We start from the raw sequence: 19,925 nt of genomic DNA on the forward strand, positions 1-19,925 counted from the left end.
GGCTCACAAAATGGCTGGTGAACACAGCAATCACAAGGGCCTCGCAAGGATCAATAGCCTTCATCCCGCATGATCTCCTGGATGGAGAAAACAACGGACAATGGCGGGAACACCAGCCAGGCAGAGGCTGGCTCTGCAATGATGTCATTCCTGTTGTCAGAGGCAGGGAGTGAATGTAAACAGAGCTGGCAGAGCAATAAATCATTCTTCAATCTCAACTCGACTGTGTGTGTGTGTGTGTGTGTGTGTGTGTGTGTGTGTGTGTGTGTGTGTGTGTGTGGTTCTTACTCCCCACTCCGTGTAGCGTGCATGCTACAACGGGATTCATAGATAAGAATTACACTAGGGATTTTGTATTTTAATGCAATGAGGCAAGTGTGTACTAAAGCACAATAATACTATAAAATTATAAATTTTACAAAACAGATTAAGGCATTTGGTCCATTATGTATTTTACATTTGGAGATAATTGATGTGATAGGGCATAGTGGTTAGCGGGATGCCATTACAGCGCCAGTGACCCAGGTTTGAATCTGACTCTGTCAGTAAGGAGTTTGTACATTCTCCCCCATGCCTGCCTGAGTTTCCTCTGGGTGCTCTGGTTTCCTCCCATCCTCCAAAAATGGAAGGGATTTGTCGGTCAATTGGTGTGTTCAGGCAACACGGACTTGTGGGCCGGAAGGTTCCAAGTTAAATTTATTGTCAGAGAACAAACATGACATCACACCCAATCGTGAGATTCTTTTTCTGTGGGCCCGGTTTAGCAAATCTATTGACCAGTAACTGTAAACTGCAAACATCTTGAAGCCCATAGACAATCCCATACCACATCTCTACTCATCTCTCCACTTCCTGTCCAATTATCTCCTCTCCAGATTCTTCTCCTTTCCTTTTTCTTTCCCCTTTGATATACTTGATATCACCCCCTTCCTATTTGATAAATAAAGACATATGATAAGGATGTATAGAGTTGGGAATGATGTATTTGCACAGCTAGAGGATTAATTAACCAATAGAGAGCAGAGAGTTGTGTACAGACGTGTTTTTCTGGTTGGCAATCGGTGGTAAGTCTGCAACTATTCACAAAATACATTAATTATCAGGAAAAGGGGTTAGGGTTAGGGTCTACATTTGCTGATGACTCTAAATTGAGGACCCCAAAACCCAGCAGCGATAGAAATTCACCAAGACAAACGATTACTTAAACAAAACTTGTTTTTAATTATCTTTAAACATGAAAACAGGATCAAACTCTTAACTTGTTACTATTAACTTAACCCCCTTCTAATTCTAAGTGCATGTGTATGTGATGTGTGGATAAGTTCAGAAAAGTTCTTTGAGTGACAGACCAATCTCACTTCTCACTCCTTCAAGGCAATTCTTATACTGTGCACAGAATTTAACATTTATGAATCTTCACCAGGCTTTGGTGCTTGAAAGATAAATGGTTACCACTCAGGACGGTTCTTGTCAGTTTTCTGAGAGATTTGTTGCTCATTGGACACACACAACTGTTTCCTTCTGATCAGCCACTTCAGTGTCTTGCCAAAGAAACTTACCCCATATGATAGCTTTTTTCTTTCAGGTCACCAAAGGGTTCCTTTTCTGTTTCCCTTATTTCAAGTGAAACATTATACAGCCAGCTATCTCCTCTTGTATGGACCACAAGGGCTTTGACCAGGCTAAACTAAGAACTCACAGCCCATTTTCAAAATGGGGTTTTTCCACAAGCTTGCCAGCTTGTCCTGTTCCAGTCCCTGCTGCTGCTGCTGAACTGTAGAACTGAATTCTCTCTCTCTCACTCAGAGAAAACCACATGACCCTCTTAGAACAGCCAACTGCACTCAGACAGACTGCAGAACCAGACCTAATTTTCCTAATCCATTCATCTGTTGCTTTCCAAAACAATAATCCATTACTCCCCAGCTTGTCCAATTAACACCTTCTTGTGAAGTCTTTATAGGTATTCTTCAAAGTTTTTGCAAAGGTACCAGGAGCCTGGACTATCTGGTTGGAGCAGAGCTCTGGCATTTTAAATGAGATCTGTTTTGAAGTGTTTGTATCTGTGTGTGACCTAACTAAAAAACCTGCCACAATTTATCTCCTTTAAAACATATCTATATACAATATAAAATATAACATAATCTGTCACACCAGAGCATACAGAGAGACTGGAGAGAGATTAAGTGAGTGGGCAAGGGTCTGGCACATGAAGTACAATATTGATAACTGTGAGGTATCCACTTTGGAAAGAAAAATGGAGCATCGGATTATTATTTAAATGGCAAGCGAATGCAGCACGCTGCCATGCAGAAGGACTTGGGAGCGCTTGTGCATGAATTGCAAAATGTTGGTTTGCAGGCTGTCAAGAAGGTAAATGGAATGTTGGCCATTGCTAGAGGGATGGAATTTAGGAGCAGGGGGTTTATGCTGCAACTGTACACAGTACTGGTGAGGCTGTATCTGGAGCACTGCGTGCAGATCTGGTCTCCTTACTTGAGGAAGGACGTACTGGCTTTAGTGCAGAGGAGGTTCATCAGGTTGATTCCAGAGATGAGGTGGTTGGCCTACGAGGAGAGAATGAGTTGATTGGGACTGTCTATATCTGATACTGCACTGATGGCAGCCTGTTCATCCTGACACGACTAAGCTCCTACACCAAAACATTGGAGCAACTCATTCAAGAGCTACTCTTCACCAATGATGCTCTCCTTGTTGCCCATACAGAGACCTTACAGCATATAACATCCTGCCTTGCAAAGGCCACCAAGCTCTTCAGTCTGGAAGTCAGCTTGAAGCAAATAGAAGTTCCCCATCAGCACGCACCTCAGGAAGAGTATCACCCTCTCCGTATTACCATTGGCGAGACTGAGCTGAAGACAGTCCACCAGTTCAGCTACCTGGGGTGCACCATCTCATCAGATGCCAAGATCAATAAAGAGGTTGACAACGACTGGCAAAGACAACAACACATTTGGCAGGCTGTAGAAGAGTCTGGAACCACAAGCAAATGAAGAAAGGCACAAAGAGCTAATGTACTGACCACCCTCCTGTAAGGCTCCAAGTAGTGGATCACCTACCATCACCACCTACAACTCCTTGAGCGCTTCCACCAGCCCTGCCTCTGCTCCATCCTCAACTTCCACTGCAGTGACTTCTTCACCAACATTGAAGTCCTCGAACAGGTGAAGATTACCAGCATTGAGACCAGGCTGTTGAAGATGCAGCTACGCTGGGCAGGGCACGTCTCTAGAATGGAGGATTGTCACCTGCCCAAGATTGTGCTCTATGGCAAACTCTTCCCTGGCCACCATGACAAAGAGGATCTCTGAAAAAGAGGTACAAGGACTCTCTGAAGAAATCCCTTAGTATCTTTCACATTGAGCATTGCCAGTGATCTGCTCTAGCTTCCAATAGCGTGGCCTGACGACACACCATTCACTGGTCTCCTCTTCGAGAATGCTGGCCCTGAGGAAAAAAGGAGATGGAGGAAGAACCGTGACACAGCAACATCAAACCCAAAACAGAATCTCCCTGGTAGCCGCTGTGGCCGGGCACATCTATCCCTCATTAACTTCGTCAGCCACCAGCGAGTCTGCAGCAGATGTGGACGGCCCCCTTCCTAAATTTTTGTTCACTAAGCCAAGCCCTGACTCTGGAATTTAGAATGAGAGAGGATCCTATAGAAATGAAAAACTTATCAAAGGTAGAGGTAGGTAAGCCATTCCCATTGGAGGGGGAGACCAGAACTATGGGACATAGCCTCAAGATCCAGGCTAGAAGGTTTAGGGTAAGGATGAGCAGTAAAACTGCTTTTCCCAGAGGGTGGTGAATCTATGGAACTTGCTGCCCCCTGAAGCAGTGGAGGTGACCTCAGTCAATATATTTAAGACAAGGTTGGATCGATTTTTACATAGTAGGGAATTAAGGGAAATGGGGAAAGGCAGGCAGATGGAGATGAGCGATCATCAGATCAGCCACAATCTCATTGAATGGTGGAACAGGCCTAACGGGCCGGATGGCTGACTATTTCTTATGTCCTTATGGTAAAGGGTCCCGACCTACCATGGATGCTCTCTGACCTGCTGAGTTCCTCCAGCAACTTGTTGCATGCTCTAGTTTCCAGCATCTGCAATTCTTGCATGTCACAGTTTTCCCTGCTCATACTTAATGGGAGAGGGAGGGGCACGGTTGGTGCTGGGATGAGTCGTGTGAACAAAAATCAGGCCTCCTTTACAATATTCCCAGCCCATAGAACTCCATCACTCAGACAGTTATGTAAATACTGCTACAGCTGTTAATAATTAACTGCTGCCTGACAGTACTTACTCCGTCCAAGTTCAATTCCTTGGGTTAATAATAAGTAGAAATTGATAAGTGTACAATCCTCCTGACTGGTTGCTCCTGAACACACCAGATTAGTGAGAAGGAAAACCCATAAATCCATGAGTATTGTTGATTTAACCACCATTTGCTGCTCGATATCTGGATTAGCGCTCTGCCGGTGCTCACCTGAAATCAGTTTAACAGAAGCAATATTATTTACAATTGAAAGAGGAAGGTCTCTAAAATGCTGGCAAAACTGTCTGCCGTTCCGCTGCTACTTACCTTCTTGTGCACAGTGAGTGTTCCCCAGCTTTCAAATAATTGAACATTTATAAATGTGTGTGACTTTTGTTCCTGTTCGACACTCATTCTTTCTACTTCCCAGAGTAAGGATCGGTTGTTATATTGTTGCATGTGTTCTTCAGTGTGTTAGATTTCGTGGGGTCAGTCTGCACAGGGTAAAAACACAAAAATACTGGAGGAACTCAGCAGGTCACAGCGTCCCTAGGAAGTAAAAGGACGTGTTGGGTCCGAGCGTTTCTCCAAGGGGTGACTGAAAAGCAGACGGCACCTGAATTAAAAGGGCAGGGGGACGACTACAGATCAACAGACAAAAGGTATTACTTGGATATGGAGAGGAGGCCAGGAGAGAGGAAAGGTGAGAATTGATTGGGGAAGGTGGGGGGGGGTTTAGCTCTGTGAATGCAGAACTGGGGGAGAAGGAGAGAAGTCTGGCTGCATCATTGTATGTTAGTTAGGTAGAAAGGAAGAATGGGCAGGGAGTGGAATACACAGCAACAGACAAAAGGTGTTAATTGGGTGCGGATGAGACATAGGGGAGAGGAAAGGCTGTGGAAGCAAGTGGGTGAGTATTGAGTTTGAGCGCAGAGGGAAAGCAGCGAGAGAGACTCTCCCTTCGAAAAGAGGGTAGGCATCCCTTGAAGAAAGATTTCGCATTGGAGCAACTGAATGCCGTGACATGCCAGGCTTGAGAGGGATCGGTGTACCCTGCAGGGTCTGGTCAACGGAGGTCACATTGAAAATGTTATAAAAGTTAAAAAATCTTTTTAGAAACAAAACAAAGAAAATATTGCAGGAGTAATTGTGACAAGTGCAGCACACCAGAGAGTTACGATCGCAAGCCATGGATGGACTGCTTTTTTCAATCATCTCGAGCATCTTTGCAGGAATCCTAGGAAATATCTTCAGCCGTGGGTCACAGTGTTGGCAAGAGGGCAGGACAAATCTTTAACCAAGACAGATCTCAGCAGCATCTTAAACACAGAGATATGCAGTGAGGGAAACAATGTTGGGACAGAACATTTTCAGGAAATAGGGAGAGAACGGATTATAAGAGGGGAAATGCTGTGGGAAAAGTTTTAAATTACCAGTCTCCCAACCAACAACCTAATTCCAGCCCATTCCCTCTCCCCTCCCCCCTCTGAAGAATGGGTGGACTTTCTTTTTTTTTCTTTGGCTTGGCTTCGCGGACGAAGATTTATGGAGGGGGTAAATGTCCACGTCAGCTGCAGGCTCGTTTGTGGCTGACAAGTCCGATGCGGGACAGGCAGACACGGTTGCAGCGGTTGCAGGGGAAAATTGGTTGGTTGGGGTTGGGTGTTGGGTTTTTCCTCCTTTGCCTTTTGTCAGTGAGGTGGGCTCTGCGGTCTTCTTCAAAGGAGGTACAGTTAGGTCAAATCTTCACATAAACCACCTCATTTTGGTTGCTTAGCCCTTCAAGAGCAGGGTGTCAAGAGCAGATTCCCAGATGCATCAGGAGCAGAATTCCCCTTGTCCTCACCTACCACCCCACCGGCCTCCACATCATCCTCCATACTTTCCTTCTCCTACAACATGATCTCACCACCAGACACATCTTCCCCTTTCCGCCTTCTGTAGGGGCCGCTCCTTCCGTGATCCCCTTGTCCACTCATCCCTCCTCACCAACTGCCCCTTTGGCACCTTCCCTTGCAGCTGCAGGAAGCACCACACTTGCTCCCACACCTCCACCCTCACCACCATTTGGGGGCCCAAACAGTCTTTCCAAGTAAAGCAACAATCTGGAGTCTCTTACTGCACCCAGTGCTCCCATTGTGACTTTCTCTACATCTGAGAGACTGGACATCCTGGGAGATCGCTTCGCTGAGCACCTTCGCTCTTTCCGCATCAGTGAGAGAGATCTCCCAGTGACCAACCACTTCAAATCTGCACCCCACTCCTGCGATGACATGTCTGTCCATGGGTCACGAAGGAGCAGTCCCTACAGAAGACGGAGAAGGGAAGATGTGTCTGGTGGTGAGATCATGTTGTAGGTGAAGGAAATTATGGAGGATGATGCAGAGGCTGGTGGGGTGGTAGGTGAGGGCAAGGGGAATTCTGCTCCTGATGCATCTGGGTCCTCATGTACTGTCAAAACCCAGACAACCCATAAATTGGAGGAGAACTCTCCAATCAGATGGCATTAACAGCGACTTCTCCAGTTTCTGCTAGCCCACACCCCCCCAATCTCCCTCTCTTCCCCATCACTGTCTTCATTCCTCCAGCTCTCCACCCCTTTCCCTCTACATTCACAGAGCCACCACCCCCCCCCCCCCCGTTTGCTGGTGTCCCTTCTCTCCCTTATCCACCTATTACCTCCTGCCTGTGGGACTGTGCTTCTCCCACCCCCACCATTTTGATTGGGCATCTGCCTACATTTTACTCATACCTTGATGAAGGGCTCAACCCTGAAACGTTGGATATGGATCTTTATCTTTGGCTATATAAACTACACTGTATGACCTGCTGAGTTTCTTGCATTTTTACAAGATCAATCAAGCATTGGTCTCCTCATCTCAATGAATGAGCTGTCATTATTCCTTATGAAGAAGTTTATTATTAGGATTACAGAATTGTAACAGCACAGAAGGAGGCATTAAATTAAGCCATTCTACCCTTGACCCACGGTAACTCAAATGGAACAGACCCAACTCCACTCCACTTTGATCCTTGTACCCCTGCCACATATCCTTTCTAGGTCAACACCCCATTGATTCGCCTACACCAAGGGCAAATGATGAAGCTACCAGCAAGGAGACTGGAGCACCCAGAGGAATCCCATACGGAAGGACGTGCAAATGCCACACAGAGAGAAGTAGAGCAGCAATTCGCAACACTTTTTCAGTGATGGCCCCCTTAGGACCTTGCTCAAAGTCTGTGAGTCCCCTTCCCTGTGAAGCAGTCAAGTTTAATTGGTTTCTTCTGTACTTTTCTCTTACAGACAACATTAAAAAATCATTTAAAAATATTTAATTATTTGATCTATGTTTTCCCCACCCCCCCCCCCCCACCTTAATCCATATCCCGATTTTCAGGGACTACCAACAAGTGCATATTCTTCGTGGCCCCATTTTCTGGGACCTAACCACCAGCTGGTTCATACTGTACTATAGTTTACCCATGGACCTAGTCCAGAGCATATATATTATGAAAGGTTAAAAATAGTCAGAGTCCAAATGGTTAAATGTGCTGTGACCTCCAGAAGCTCACACTGAGAACGGCTGGAGGAGAGGAACCAGGTCTCAAGCTATGCAGCAGTGCTCTGGGGTACAAAAAAAAGATGAGGTCACCTTATTCAAACTGCAAAGTTCTGGTGGAGCAGGGGGAGGGGAAGATGGTGGGATAGATCTGGAGATCCTTCCTCAGACAAATTACCCAATTCCAGGCCCTCTTTTGGGCTCCTCTATTAAAGGGCAAGGTTTCCTCCATCCACCCTGTACATGCCTGCCATTGTTTTGCATCAGGAACCATCTCAGCCTTGCCTTTCCCATTATGTGGACGACACCCAGCCTGTCCAATTTCATGGACCTAAAGGGGAAAAAGTGCCCAAAAGCGTCCAAGGAATTTAGCAGGGTCACACACCATCCACAGGAAGTAAGAAGGCCCCCAGCGTTGACTGCCTTTTACATCGGATGGATTATATGTGACTTGCCGAGTTTACCCAGCACTTTTGCATCCTGTATATTTTTATATAAAGGTTTATTCAAACAACAGTCAAGGACAAAACACAAACACATCTAAACACACTAGACCTTTTCAAACTGCTGTGTAAAAATGGAGATAAAATTGCCCAGTTAGCACCCCAGTTAGTCGGCAGTTAGAAAAGGTCCAACCGGGTCTCTGAAGTACTTCAGAGGTAGTCATGGAAACCAGTTAAACTTACCTAGGCCACGTCCATAGGCGATTTGAAGACAAAAAGTGGCCAACCTGCTTATTTCGGTGACGGCACTTGTGTGCATGTGTCACCGGGCAGCCAGCATCGGAACTTCTGGCAGTATTTCCAGTGAGTGCGTGGTGTGTCATTGTGGGCGGGATCCCCCTTAAATTTCCAGCATCTTTGCCCCAGTAATTGCACCTAGATCCCAGGAGGGCGGCCCAGGTGCTGCAGTAACTATTGTTGGAAATTCACGAGGAGAAGTAAATCAATACAGCTCCTCTGTTGCACACAATTTACATTTTCAAATTAAAATCCCATTGTTACTGTCTATGACCCATGCGTTCCAGGAACTCAACCACCGTCCTCTCTCCCACGCTAATTACACACGGGCCCAGATGTAACCCCAAAGGGGGGGCAGGCAATCAGCTCACCCTGAACCCTGGACCACCTGTTGCCTCAACCCATGAATAGCCAGCTTGGCCAGGCCCAGCAGGAACCCCACAAAGAGATCTTCCAAGGGTCCGACCACCCACCTTTTCTATTGAGGGTGTGTGGCTTCTCCTGGGACAGCTGGATGGGGGAGAGGATTACTGTATATACTCATGTAATCTTCGAATTTTTGGCCCACTTTTTCAGGTGGTAAATCTGTTGGGGTGTCAGGAGCACAGATGGATGGGCGGGACGTTGGGAGGTTGGATGGGTGGGTGGCCGGGGCATCGGGAGGTCAGATGGGCGGGTGGTTGGGGCTTCAGGAGGCCAGTTGGGTAGGCGACCTAGGGCATCGGGAGTGTGGGTGAGCGGGCAACTGGGAAGTTCCGATGGGTGGGCAGTCGGGAGTTCAGGTGGGGTGGGCAGCTTGGGCAAGGACCCGAAGTTGGCAGGTGACCAGGTCGTAGTGTCGGGAGCTCGGATGGACGGGGAGTGGGGGCAAAAATAGGGGGGGGTCAACCTTTACAAGGACAAAAAAAGGGGGGGAGGGTCGACTATTACATTGTATCGATGATTGCACGAGAATATACGGTAAGTCTCCGATCAGTGGTGAATTCCTTGCTCAGGATTGTTCCTGTCCTCACCAGGCCAGCGGTGCTGTCATCCACCGACCAGGATACTGCGTCTTCAGCCAAGACTGCGGCAAGAACCCCGAGGTCACCAACAGTCTCCTGCCGGCCAAGGTTCCCTGCCTGTTCAACGGACCTGCCACCCAAGTGTCCGGCAGCCATCTGATCCTCCTGAGGAAGGTGTGCCCCATGCTCTATAAGGGAAATTCCAACACCATGGCGTGCTGCACGTCCCAGCAGTTGGACATGCTAGAGGCCAGCCTGTCCCTGTCCAAGACGCTGCTGGTGCGCTGTCCGTCGTGCGTGCAGAACTTCATCAACCTGTACTGCCAGAACACGTGTAGCCCCGATCAGAGCCTGCACATCAACGTTACCAGGACCTTCTGGGCCAACGTGTCGGGGGTGGTGAAAGAGGCAGTGCTGCAATACCAGTGCTACTACAGCAGGGAGTTCGCGGACGGCGCCTACGACTCGTGCAAGGACGTGCGCATCCCGGCCACGGGAGGTTTCGCCATCGCCCCGATGTGCGGCAAGTACGGCTCGGCACTGTGCAACACCGAGCGCTGGCTCGCCTTCCAGGGGGACTCCAGCAACGGGCTGGCTCCCCTGGACATCGACTTCATCCTGCTGCCGAACGGGACCCAGGTGGCCGGCGGCTTGGTGCCGTACGGCGGGCGCTCCTTCCCGTGCAACGAGTCGGCCTCCAGCCACGGCCAAGCTTGCTCCTGCCAGGACTGCAGCGACTCTTGCCCCGCCATCGCCGCGCCCTTGCCGGCGCCGGGACCCTGGCGGATCGGCCGCCTGCCCGGCTCGCTGGTGCTTTGCCTGATCGCCTTCGCCTCCCTGCTCTGCCTCTTCGCCCTTTACCTGCTCTGGCTCCGGAGCCGGAGGGCGCACAAAGCGCCCCCATCCCGGCCGGGCACCGCTCCCTGCGCCCGGTCCACCCAGTCCCAGCTCGCCCGCGCCTTCAGGCTCTGGGGCACGGCCGTAGCTCGCTCCCCACTGCCCGTCATCGGCGCCTCGGTGGCCGTCGTCCTCGCCCTGTCCGCCGGCCTCACCTACATTACTCTAACCACCGACCCCATCCAGCTGTGGTCGGCGCCAGGCAGCCGCGCCCGGCGGGAGAAAGATTTCCACGACGCCAACTTCGGCCCCTTCTTCCGAACCAACCAGATCATTATCACCGTCCCCAACCGGCCCAACTCCACCTACGACTCGGTGCTGTTCGGCCAGAACAACTTCTCGGGCATCTTCTCCAAGGACGTGGTGCTGGAGCTGCTGGACTTTCAGAGCAAGCTTGTGAACATCGTGGCGTGGTCGGAGAAGGCGCAGAGGAACATCAGCATCAAGGACATCTGCTACGCGCCGCTCAATCCCCAGGAGCCCAACACCACCGACTGCACGGTCAACAGCCTGCTGCAGTACTTCCAGAACAACAGGTCGCGCATCGACGCAGTGGCCAACCAGACCATGCACGGGGTCAAGGGCACCGTGGACTGGAGGGACCACTTCCTTTACTGTGTCAAGTAGGTCCAGAGAGCCTGGGGGGAGGGGAGGGGAGGGGGTGGGGCGGGAGAAGGGGAGGGGAGGGGGTGGGGCGGGAGAAGGGGAGGGGAGGGGGTGGGGCGGGAGAAGGGGAGGGGAGGGGGTGGGGCGGGAGAAGGGGAGGGGAGGGGGTGGGGCGGGAGAAGGGGAGGGGAGGGGGTGGGGCGGGAGAAGGGGAGGGGCGGGAGGTGGGGCGGGAGAAGGGGAGGGGAGGGGGTGGGGCGGGAGAAGGGGAGGGGAGGGGGTGGGGCGGGAGAAGGGGAGGGGTGGGGCTGGAGAAGGGGGAGGGGAGGGGGGTGGGACTGGAGAAGGGGGAGAGGAGGGGGGTGGGACTGGAGAAGGGGGAGAGGAGAAGGGGGGCTTGGGGCTGGGGGCCTGGAGCGACGGTGCATTTGGATGGACGGGGCTGAAGGCTGTGTAATTGACAAGGCCCAGACCCATCCCATTCCTTCCAGTCTGACCTCTCTGGAAGTTGGAGCCTTTTAACCCGGTCCCGTCCTCTTCGTGTCGCGAGGTCCCACTGACACTGTGTGTTGTTTCCTCTACTCCTGACAGTTCCTCTCCATCTCTTTCCATTGGTTGCTGGCTCATCAGCTGGATTTATAGTTCAACCTTTGCTTTGTGGAAGGCAGAGGGCAACTTCATGTAATATTACATGTTCGGTGCTATTACATGACAATAAAGGAATTTGAAATTTTGATGAGCTCTGTAATGGATGCCTTCCAACCCATGAACAATCTCCAAGCCATCTCTGTTCTTATATTCTTTCCCACAGAATCAAAGCCTTTCATTTCTTGTCTGGTGTTGCTGCACCCACTCCCAGCTCACATCACTCCTCCTAAAGTCTGGTGCCACATGATAGCGCCGAGGTGCCACCTTATCACCTCGTTGGTACATGAGGATTCCATGCATATGGCAATGGTCTTCTAAACTTATCCTGCTGGGGATAAGTTGTGTCCCCAGCTCCCTGTGACCAGTGCCTCCTTTTTTAACTGTACCATGTAGGTCTCCACTCTTTCCTCATGGTCAACAAGCCTTAGTATCATTTGCAAGCTGTCATCTGCATCAGAATAGGACCCTTTGTTTCACCCCCACAAAATCTTTCTCATCCAGACCCTCTGACCCTTCCCACCTTCACCAATTGTTAAAATCCTGAGTTTCCTTTCACTATAATGAATACTTGTCCTACATATGGATGTGTGTGATGTCTGGTTGTGTGTCTGCGTGTTTTGCACCGAGGACCGGAGAACGCTGTTTCATCAGGTTGTACTTGTACAATCGGATGACAATAAACTTTGTTCTTGTTTTAACCTTGCCTGTTTCTTTCCTGTTCTGCTCTACTCCGTTCTGTTTGTTTTTTTAGCATTCATTCCTGCCTTACTTTCACCAAAATAATCCCCTTGGTGTTTCATTCGAATATCCACTGCCATTTAGGATGTTGCGATGATCTTCCATTTCCACCTGTGGGGACATGTGCATCCCAAGTGTAGATGATTGCTTTGGGAAAATCTCTCGTGGTGCCTTTGTGGGTTGGTGTAGGGGTAATTCTCTCTTGGTGTTGCGTTGCTACCGTGACACAGAGGCTTCTTGACTGCAGAGCATCCTGAAAGTAAAATTGTCTTTCTTTCTGTAGCTCTCCTCTGTCCTTCAAGGACAACACAGAGCTGGGAATGAGCTGCATTGCAGATTATGGGGCACCAGTCTTTCCTTTCTTGGCTGTTGGTGGATATGAAGGTGAGCTGGCTTCTCGTGGACGTCTAGATTATGAGCACAGGACCTTCCACCATTCTGTTCCCACCGTCAACCTCCCATTTGCACTAATTCATCACTGGGGAGCTTCCTGCTTTGGGTCAACCCGTTTGTTTGCATTGAAGACCTCAAACCCCTTTGCTCGGTGCTGTCTTTTCCTGGTGGTTGTCGGAGGGGAACAGGATGGTTAAATGATCCTGGAGAGGGTCCAATGTCATAACTGTGGGATTATTCTGGATACAGAGGACCGACGACAATGATTCCTGTGGTGAGGTGAAGTTATTCAACAGGAACCAATTAAATATAAGGGAAGTTAGAGCTGACATGAAAAGCAAAATACTCAATGATGACATTGAAACAGCAGCCACATCAACATCAGTGGAGCATTTGCAGGTCAGGGGGTCATCTCCTCCATTGGAATATCAACAACAAGCATACAGGAGGGAGATTGAAAACTTGGCTGACTGGTGCACCAACAATAAACTTGCATTCAATGTCACCAAAACCAAGGAGCTGATTGTTGACTTCAAGAAGGGAAAGCCAAAGGTGGACGATCCAGTGATCATTGGGGGATCGGAGGTGGAGAGGGTGAGTAAATTTAAATTCCTGGGAGTCACTATCTAGGAGGATCTTTCCTGGACCCATCAATGGCATCATGAAGAAAGCACATCAGCACCTCTACTTCTTCAGGAGTTTGTGGAGGTTTGGTATGACACCAGAAACCAAATGTGTGGTAGAAAGTGTGCTAACCAGCAGAAACAAGGTCTGGTATGTGGACACCAATACCCTTGAGCATAAAGCCCTCCAAAAGGTAGTGGACACAGCCCAGGGCATCACAGGTAAAACCTTCACCACCATTGAGTACATCTACAGAGAACGCTGCAGCAACAATCATCAAGGATCCACACCATCCAGTACACTCTCTGATCTCGCTACTGCCATCAGGAAAGAGGTCTAGGTGCCACAAGACCACCAGGATCAGGAACAGCTACTACCCCTCCACCATCAGACTCCTCAACAACAAACAATCAGAGCCTCATTTAAGGACTGTGACTGCATATTATCTATTAATGAAAATTTATTTTCTTCTGTATTGCACAGTCAGTTTGCTTACATTTCTCTCTTTTTTATATCTATCTTTTTTTGCACTTCCAATAAGTAGAAATTCTGCCTGGCCCACAGGAAAAGGAATCTCAGGGTTGTATGTGGTGTTATGGATGTACTCTGACAATAAATCTGAAACTTTTATCTATTTGTCATATTCAACCGTGTCTCTCCGCTCTCCGTGTTCCTTAGTCAAGAATTTTCCAGAACATATTGGTCATTGTTCTTTGTATAAGGTCGACCGGAGATGCTTTTGCAAAGGCTGCGATGAGCCATGTTATGTCCTGAAAATGTTCCTACTGTGTTCCACTGAGACAGAATGATGGTGGAGGAACCTCAGTGTATCTCCAATTTTGAGTGGGAACCCACAAGCTCATGCCCCACTGCCCTTGTGGTGTTCATGGAGTTTCAAGGTGTCATTAGCCTTGGGACAAAGGGATATCATCCATCATGCATGTTGTCCTCAAGACGACTGCAGTGGAGTGGAGTCAGTCGCCTATCTCTTTGATGAATGCAGAGTAGCAAAGTGTGTGTGGCGAAGGACATAAGAGTCCTTGTCACGGTTCATCCCCAGCAGCAGTGTGACAGAGGACTCTCTGTTTATGGGCTGTTCCCGGGGACAGGAACAGAGTCAGACATTCAGAACTGCTGGAAGACCATCAACTCAGTGAAAGACCCACTTTGGTCTGCCTGAAACCTGTTGGTCTTTCAGTACGTGGAGATGTCGGTGAGGGAATGCTGCCATTCCAGGCTGCTGGAGTACGTGCTGAGGGACACCCTGAAGCACGGTGCAGCCAAGGCGAGGGCACTGTGGGGAAGGACCACAGTCTAGAGTACTCCCATTACCGGGCACTGAGGGGCTGAGACCAAGGGGAAGCCCCTCAAACAGCAGAGAGGGGAAGAAGGTGTCACGGGTGTGGTAATGGGCTATTTGGAGCAGAAATGTAACAATGTATATTGATGGGAATGTACAGATATGATTGACACTATGAGAAGTCTTTGAGCGGGGTCTTGTCCCAATGTAAGATCTTTTGGGGTGGATTTAGGAAGCTTTCTGGAACAAGTTACAAATGTTGTATTTCTGCAAAATCCAGATTTATTTTTATTAGGAAATATTGAAGGAACAAGACCTAAATTAAAATTGTCAGTATATCCGTTAGAATTTGTTGAAGTTGCATTAGTGTGTTGCTGTTACTTGGAAATCAGATACACATTTGGGTATGGCACGATGGAATCTTGTGCTTCCTGTCTCTGGACCTGCGAGAATCTCCTCTGAATGATGTTAAAGAATTTTGTTTAAAACGACATCCCTCTGTGCAATCCTGAAAGTTTCTTTCTTTACATACTTTATATAACTATATTATATCTTTATATTGACTATGTTGAGGGTGGGGGAGGGTGTGAGGGGGGGAAATGATATGCATCAGGCCATGTAGTTCTAATTTTTAATCCCTTTGTAATCTGTAACATCGACTACTACTGTATGGAGGAAATTTTAAATAAAATATTCAAATAAAAAGAGTGAACGGTCTTTTCTGTAAATTAAAAAAAAAGGCTGAGGGGAGGCTTAATTCGGGTGAATAAAATAGCAAGGGGTCAGAGTAAAATGGACTTCCATCGCTTGGCAAACAAGTCAGTCATCAAGGGGCAGAGACGTAATGTGGTTGAGGGAAGGATGAGAGGGGAGGAGAGGAAAATCGTTTATCTGAACTGGGTGGGAGAAGTAGAAACCTTCCTCCCACTGTACTTGGATGTGTAGGTGAAGAGTTGGGATAGATTGGGAGCTCCTCATCAGATTTAGATTTCTTGTCAGAGTGCATACATGACATCACATACAACCCTGAGATTCTTTTTTCCTGCAGGCACAGAATTACCACATCGGTATTGTAAAACAAAATTGTACACGTGAGCAATAAAGGAATGTAAACATGTGCAATACAGAGAGAAAAAAATCAATAAAGTGTAAAAGTAAAAGTCCTTAAATGAGTCCCAGATTGAATTTGCTGTTGAGGAGTCTGATGGTGGAGGGGGAGCAGCTGGTCCTGAACCTGGTGGTGCGAGTCTTGGGACACCTACACTTCTTTCCTGATGGCAGCAGCAAGAACAGAGCGTCTGCTGGGTGGTGTGGAGCCTTGATGATCGCTGCTGCTCCCCGATGGCAACATTCCCTGTAAATGTTCTCGATGGTGGGGAGAGTTTTGCCTGTTATGTCCTGGGTTGCATCCACCACCTTATGCAGGGCTTACCACTCAGAGGTATGGGAGCCCCCATACCAGGCCAACACACTTTCTGTGTAGAAGTTTGCCAAGGTGTCCGATGTCATGCCATTATATCTGCAAACTCTTGAGGAAGTGGAGGCACTGACGTGCCTCCTTAACGATGACACCCCGAGTTAGTGACTACCAGGAATTTAAATTTCCTCACTCCAATTTATGGCTTCTCCAATTTATGGGTGCTCTTGGTGGGACAGTTCATGAAGCCACGGACAGATGTGTTAATGAAGGAGTGGGGCGCAGGATTGAAATGGTTGGCCACTGGGAGATCCCTATCACTGATGCAGACAGACAAAAGTGCTCCCAGTCTGCGTCCAATCTCTTCAATGTAGAAAAGGCCATGCTCCAGGCTGTGCTTTCTCGGTATTAACTTTTGCTTTGTTGTCCAACAGGTGAAAATTACACCCAAGCTGAAGCATTCATCATGACCTTCTCTCTAAACAACTATGCACCAGGCGACCCCAAACATGAATTCACATTTCTTTGGGAAAAAGAATACTTAAAGATTCTTCAACAGTACAAACAGAACAAATCCATCAATTTCAGCTTTGTCTATATGTCTGAGGTATGCATATTTCCAAGTGCTTGACCCTAGTATATACGTTTTACTTTTAATAGTTCAAACATAGGTCAAAAGAACAAGAGGAGGCCTTTAGGTCTGTCCCACTCTACATATACTGTATATGTCGGCAACTCGATGTATGAGGTGACCTCCAGAATTTCCACTTAAAATGTAGGTTTTGAGCTTTATTCACTATATAAGTCCTCCGCCAAATCTGGCCCTTACCACTGAAAGCTTACTGTCCATGCCTGCAGCATGTGTCACTGGAATCGGCTAGTGTCAAGTGCCTCCTCTCATTGCACATTTATTCCTGGGTAACTGGTCACTGTGAGATTTATTTGTGATCGGCCTGACGAGGCAGTGTACACAGAACGCACACTGGGACCTTGGGTGGTTGTTTCCTCTTCGTCAGTCTGTTAGTTTAATTTGTTTTGCTATTATTTTAAGGTTTTTATTTTTATTGTTTTAATATAACATTAATCCAGCTTCCCAAATGTAAGTTTTGGTGGAAAAATATTTAGTGGTAGGAGTGTGTATGAGCTATGAGAGTGTTTTATGCTGTTCTTCCTCTCCAGGGGGGTCACTGAACCACAAGATATTAAGGTTTGGATTTTATACTTGCCGTATAAGATGACCCCGGGCTTGAGGTGACATTTTAGGGTTCAGTTCCGTCTTATATGCCGACATATACAGTATATACTGGTCCCACCTCATCCACTGCTCCTCTGTCTCCATTGACTCCTGCTTGTAGCCAATCCCCCATGCATTTAAGCCTCGCTCTTTTGTGGACAACTCTGAAAAGCTGCTTAACTCTCCAAGGAGAACCAGTAGGTGGGAGGGTGCTCGGAGAAATGGGATGGCCTACTCCAGCCTATCCACAGCATCTGGGTCAGGACAAAGGACTCCTTGGTCCCTTAGCAGGTGAGTACATTGGGGTCCTGCCACTGGGAGCCTCATTGCCTGCCTTCCTTACCCTGATGATCATATTTCCTGATATCAGGATGTCCCGGGGGGGCTTGCACCCATCAGAGTACTGTTGTGGGCTTTAGTGACCTACAAAAGCACAGCAGGGTCCCAGGAACACCAAGCAGGTAAGATGCGATGACAACTTGAGTGAGCTGGGCGCCAAGAGGGGAGGTCTTGTGGTTGGGTAAGGGCTGCTTCCTGGGCAAAGTTGGGAGGGGGTGGCAATCCGAGTCTCTGCTTTTCTTCAGCTTCCTGCAGAAACTGAACGGATCTTCTGCGGATACATCTGAACAGACTGCAGAGTGTGCTGGGCTTTGTAGGAAGTTCCATTGGGTCCCACGACATGGGCAGACACCAATTTCATCAGAAGGAATGCAATCAATCCCTGAGATCATGGTGGCCTTTGAAGAATGTTTAATTTTAAATTTAGACATACAGCATGGTAACAGGCCCTTTCAGCCCAAGAGTCTATGCTATCAATTACATCCAATTGACCTACAGCCCCCAGCACATTTTTGAAGGGTAGGAGGAAACCAGAGCCCTCGGAGGAAACCCATGCAGATACAGGGAGAACGTACAAACTCCTTATGGTCAGCATTGGATTTGAACCTAGGTCGCTGGCACTGTAACATTGTTGCGCTAACCGTTGACCTGCTCTTTCCCAATGCTGGATATTTGGGCCACGATGGATTTAAATTTAAATTTAATTTAAATTTTTAAAATTTTAGATTTAGGCGTGCAGCACAGTAACATGCCCTTTTGGACCATGAGCCTGTGCCACCCAATTGAACTGTGGGAGGAAACTGGAGCCCCTGGAGAAAACCATGGTCCTGATCGCTGGCGCTGTAACAGCATTGCGCTAACCACTTCACTAACTGTGCTGCTCCTATCAAAGTTCTATCAGAGAATACATGCCTCCACTCTGAGGCTGATGTATGCCTCACCCTGACTGCTGGCACAGAGCATGATAACCATCCTGAGCTGATAGACCTGCCGTGTAGGATCTCTACAGAGTGATGACTTGGGCAACATGCAACCTGATGGTTTGTTCCCACTTGTCTTTGCAGCGCTCTCTGGAAGATGAGATTAACAGAACCACAGCAGAAGATCTTCCAATTTTCGCCATCAGTTACCTGGTTATATTTATTTACATTGCTTTGGCCCTTGGAGAGTACGCGAGCTGCAGAACTATTATGGTGTGTAACATGTCACTCTACATGGTCCATTGCACTTTTATCACCAATTTATATCCTATTATTGGTCAGATCCCTAGGGATTTTGGCAGGGTGGAGGCTTCCTGCTCTGGGAGTATCTAGAACTGGAGTGGGGCGGGGCGAAGGTGGGGGGAGGAGTGTTATTGATCATCCTGCTAAACACAATGGGGAGTTTTCTTTTTCCACCAGGTAGATTCCAGGGATGAGGGGATTGGCCTATGAGGAGAGATTGAGTCATCTAGGACTGTACTCGCTGGAATTTAGAAGAAAGAGAGGCAATCTTATAGAAACATAAAATTATGAAAGGCATAGATAAGATAGAGGTAGGTAATTGGTGGAGGAGACTAGAATGTGGGACATAGCCTCAAGATTCAGGGTAGTAGATTTAGGATGGAGGTGAGGAGGAACTGGTTTTCCTAGAGGATGGTGAATCTGAAATTCGCAGCCCATTGAAGCAGTGGAGGCGACCTCAGTAAATAGATTTAAGACAAGGTTGGATAGATTTTTACATAGTAGGGGAATTAAGGGATATGGCAGGTAGGTGGAGATGACATCATCAAATCATACTGCTGCTCTTATTTCTTAAGTTCTAATCTCAGCCAGCCCATTCCATCTATGGCGACCATCATTTCAATCCTAACCTAAACCAGTTTTATTCTCTCTGCATTCCCATCAACTCCCCCCCCCCCCCCCACCAGATTCTATCACTCATTTACACACCAGGGTCAATTCATAATGGCCAATTAACCTACCAGCCTATAAGTCTTTAGGAATTGGGAGGAAACCAGAGCATCAGAGGAGGAACTCGCACATTTGCAAGGCAAATGTGCAAACTCCACATAGAAGAGTAATCAAGGACTGGATCAAGCCCGGATCACTAGAGTTGAGAGGCTCCACTGAATGTGCCATTGCTTTGTCCAAATGTTTTGAAAG

At 48.1% G+C, this 19,925-nt stretch overlaps 1 protein-coding gene and 1 long non-coding RNA gene across 3 annotated transcripts in view; one reads left to right on the forward strand and one right to left on the reverse strand.

Annotated features, from left to right (window-relative positions):
* Positions 1-1,201: 1,201 nt before the first annotated feature.
* Positions 1,202-11,098, reverse strand: LOC138753974 (uncharacterized). Of its 2 annotated transcripts, none has more exons than XR_011351531.1 (4): positions 10,638-11,098; positions 4,609-4,775; positions 4,330-4,512; positions 1,202-3,468 (listed from the first exon to the last, which is right to left on the reverse strand). It is a non-coding gene; the product is annotated as an uncharacterized lncRNA (long non-coding RNA). The 2 variants fall into 2 exon arrangements; XR_011351530.1 differs by lacking the exon at positions 10,638-11,098 and adding an exon at positions 5,449-5,654.
* npc1l1 (NPC1-like 1) overlaps positions 4,487-19,925 on the forward strand; it is a 49,259-nt gene continuing 33,820 nt past the window's right edge. The window contains exons 1-5 of the mRNA XM_069917629.1: positions 4,487-4,621; positions 9,598-11,105; positions 12,758-12,858; positions 16,643-16,815; positions 18,846-18,974. Of these exons, the coding sequence (XP_069773730.1) occupies positions 4,571-4,621; positions 9,598-11,105; positions 12,758-12,858; positions 16,643-16,815; positions 18,846-18,974 (1,962 nt within the window). The 5' untranslated portion in view covers positions 4,487-4,570. The remainder of the gene's footprint in view (positions 4,622-9,597; positions 11,106-12,757; positions 12,859-16,642; positions 16,816-18,845; positions 18,975-19,925) is intronic.

Source organism: Narcine bancroftii, chromosome 2 (assembly GCF_036971445.1).
Source record: "Narcine bancroftii isolate sNarBan1 chromosome 2, sNarBan1.hap1, whole genome shotgun sequence".
Taxonomy (NCBI): domain Eukaryota; kingdom Metazoa; phylum Chordata; class Chondrichthyes; order Torpediniformes; family Narcinidae; genus Narcine; species Narcine bancroftii.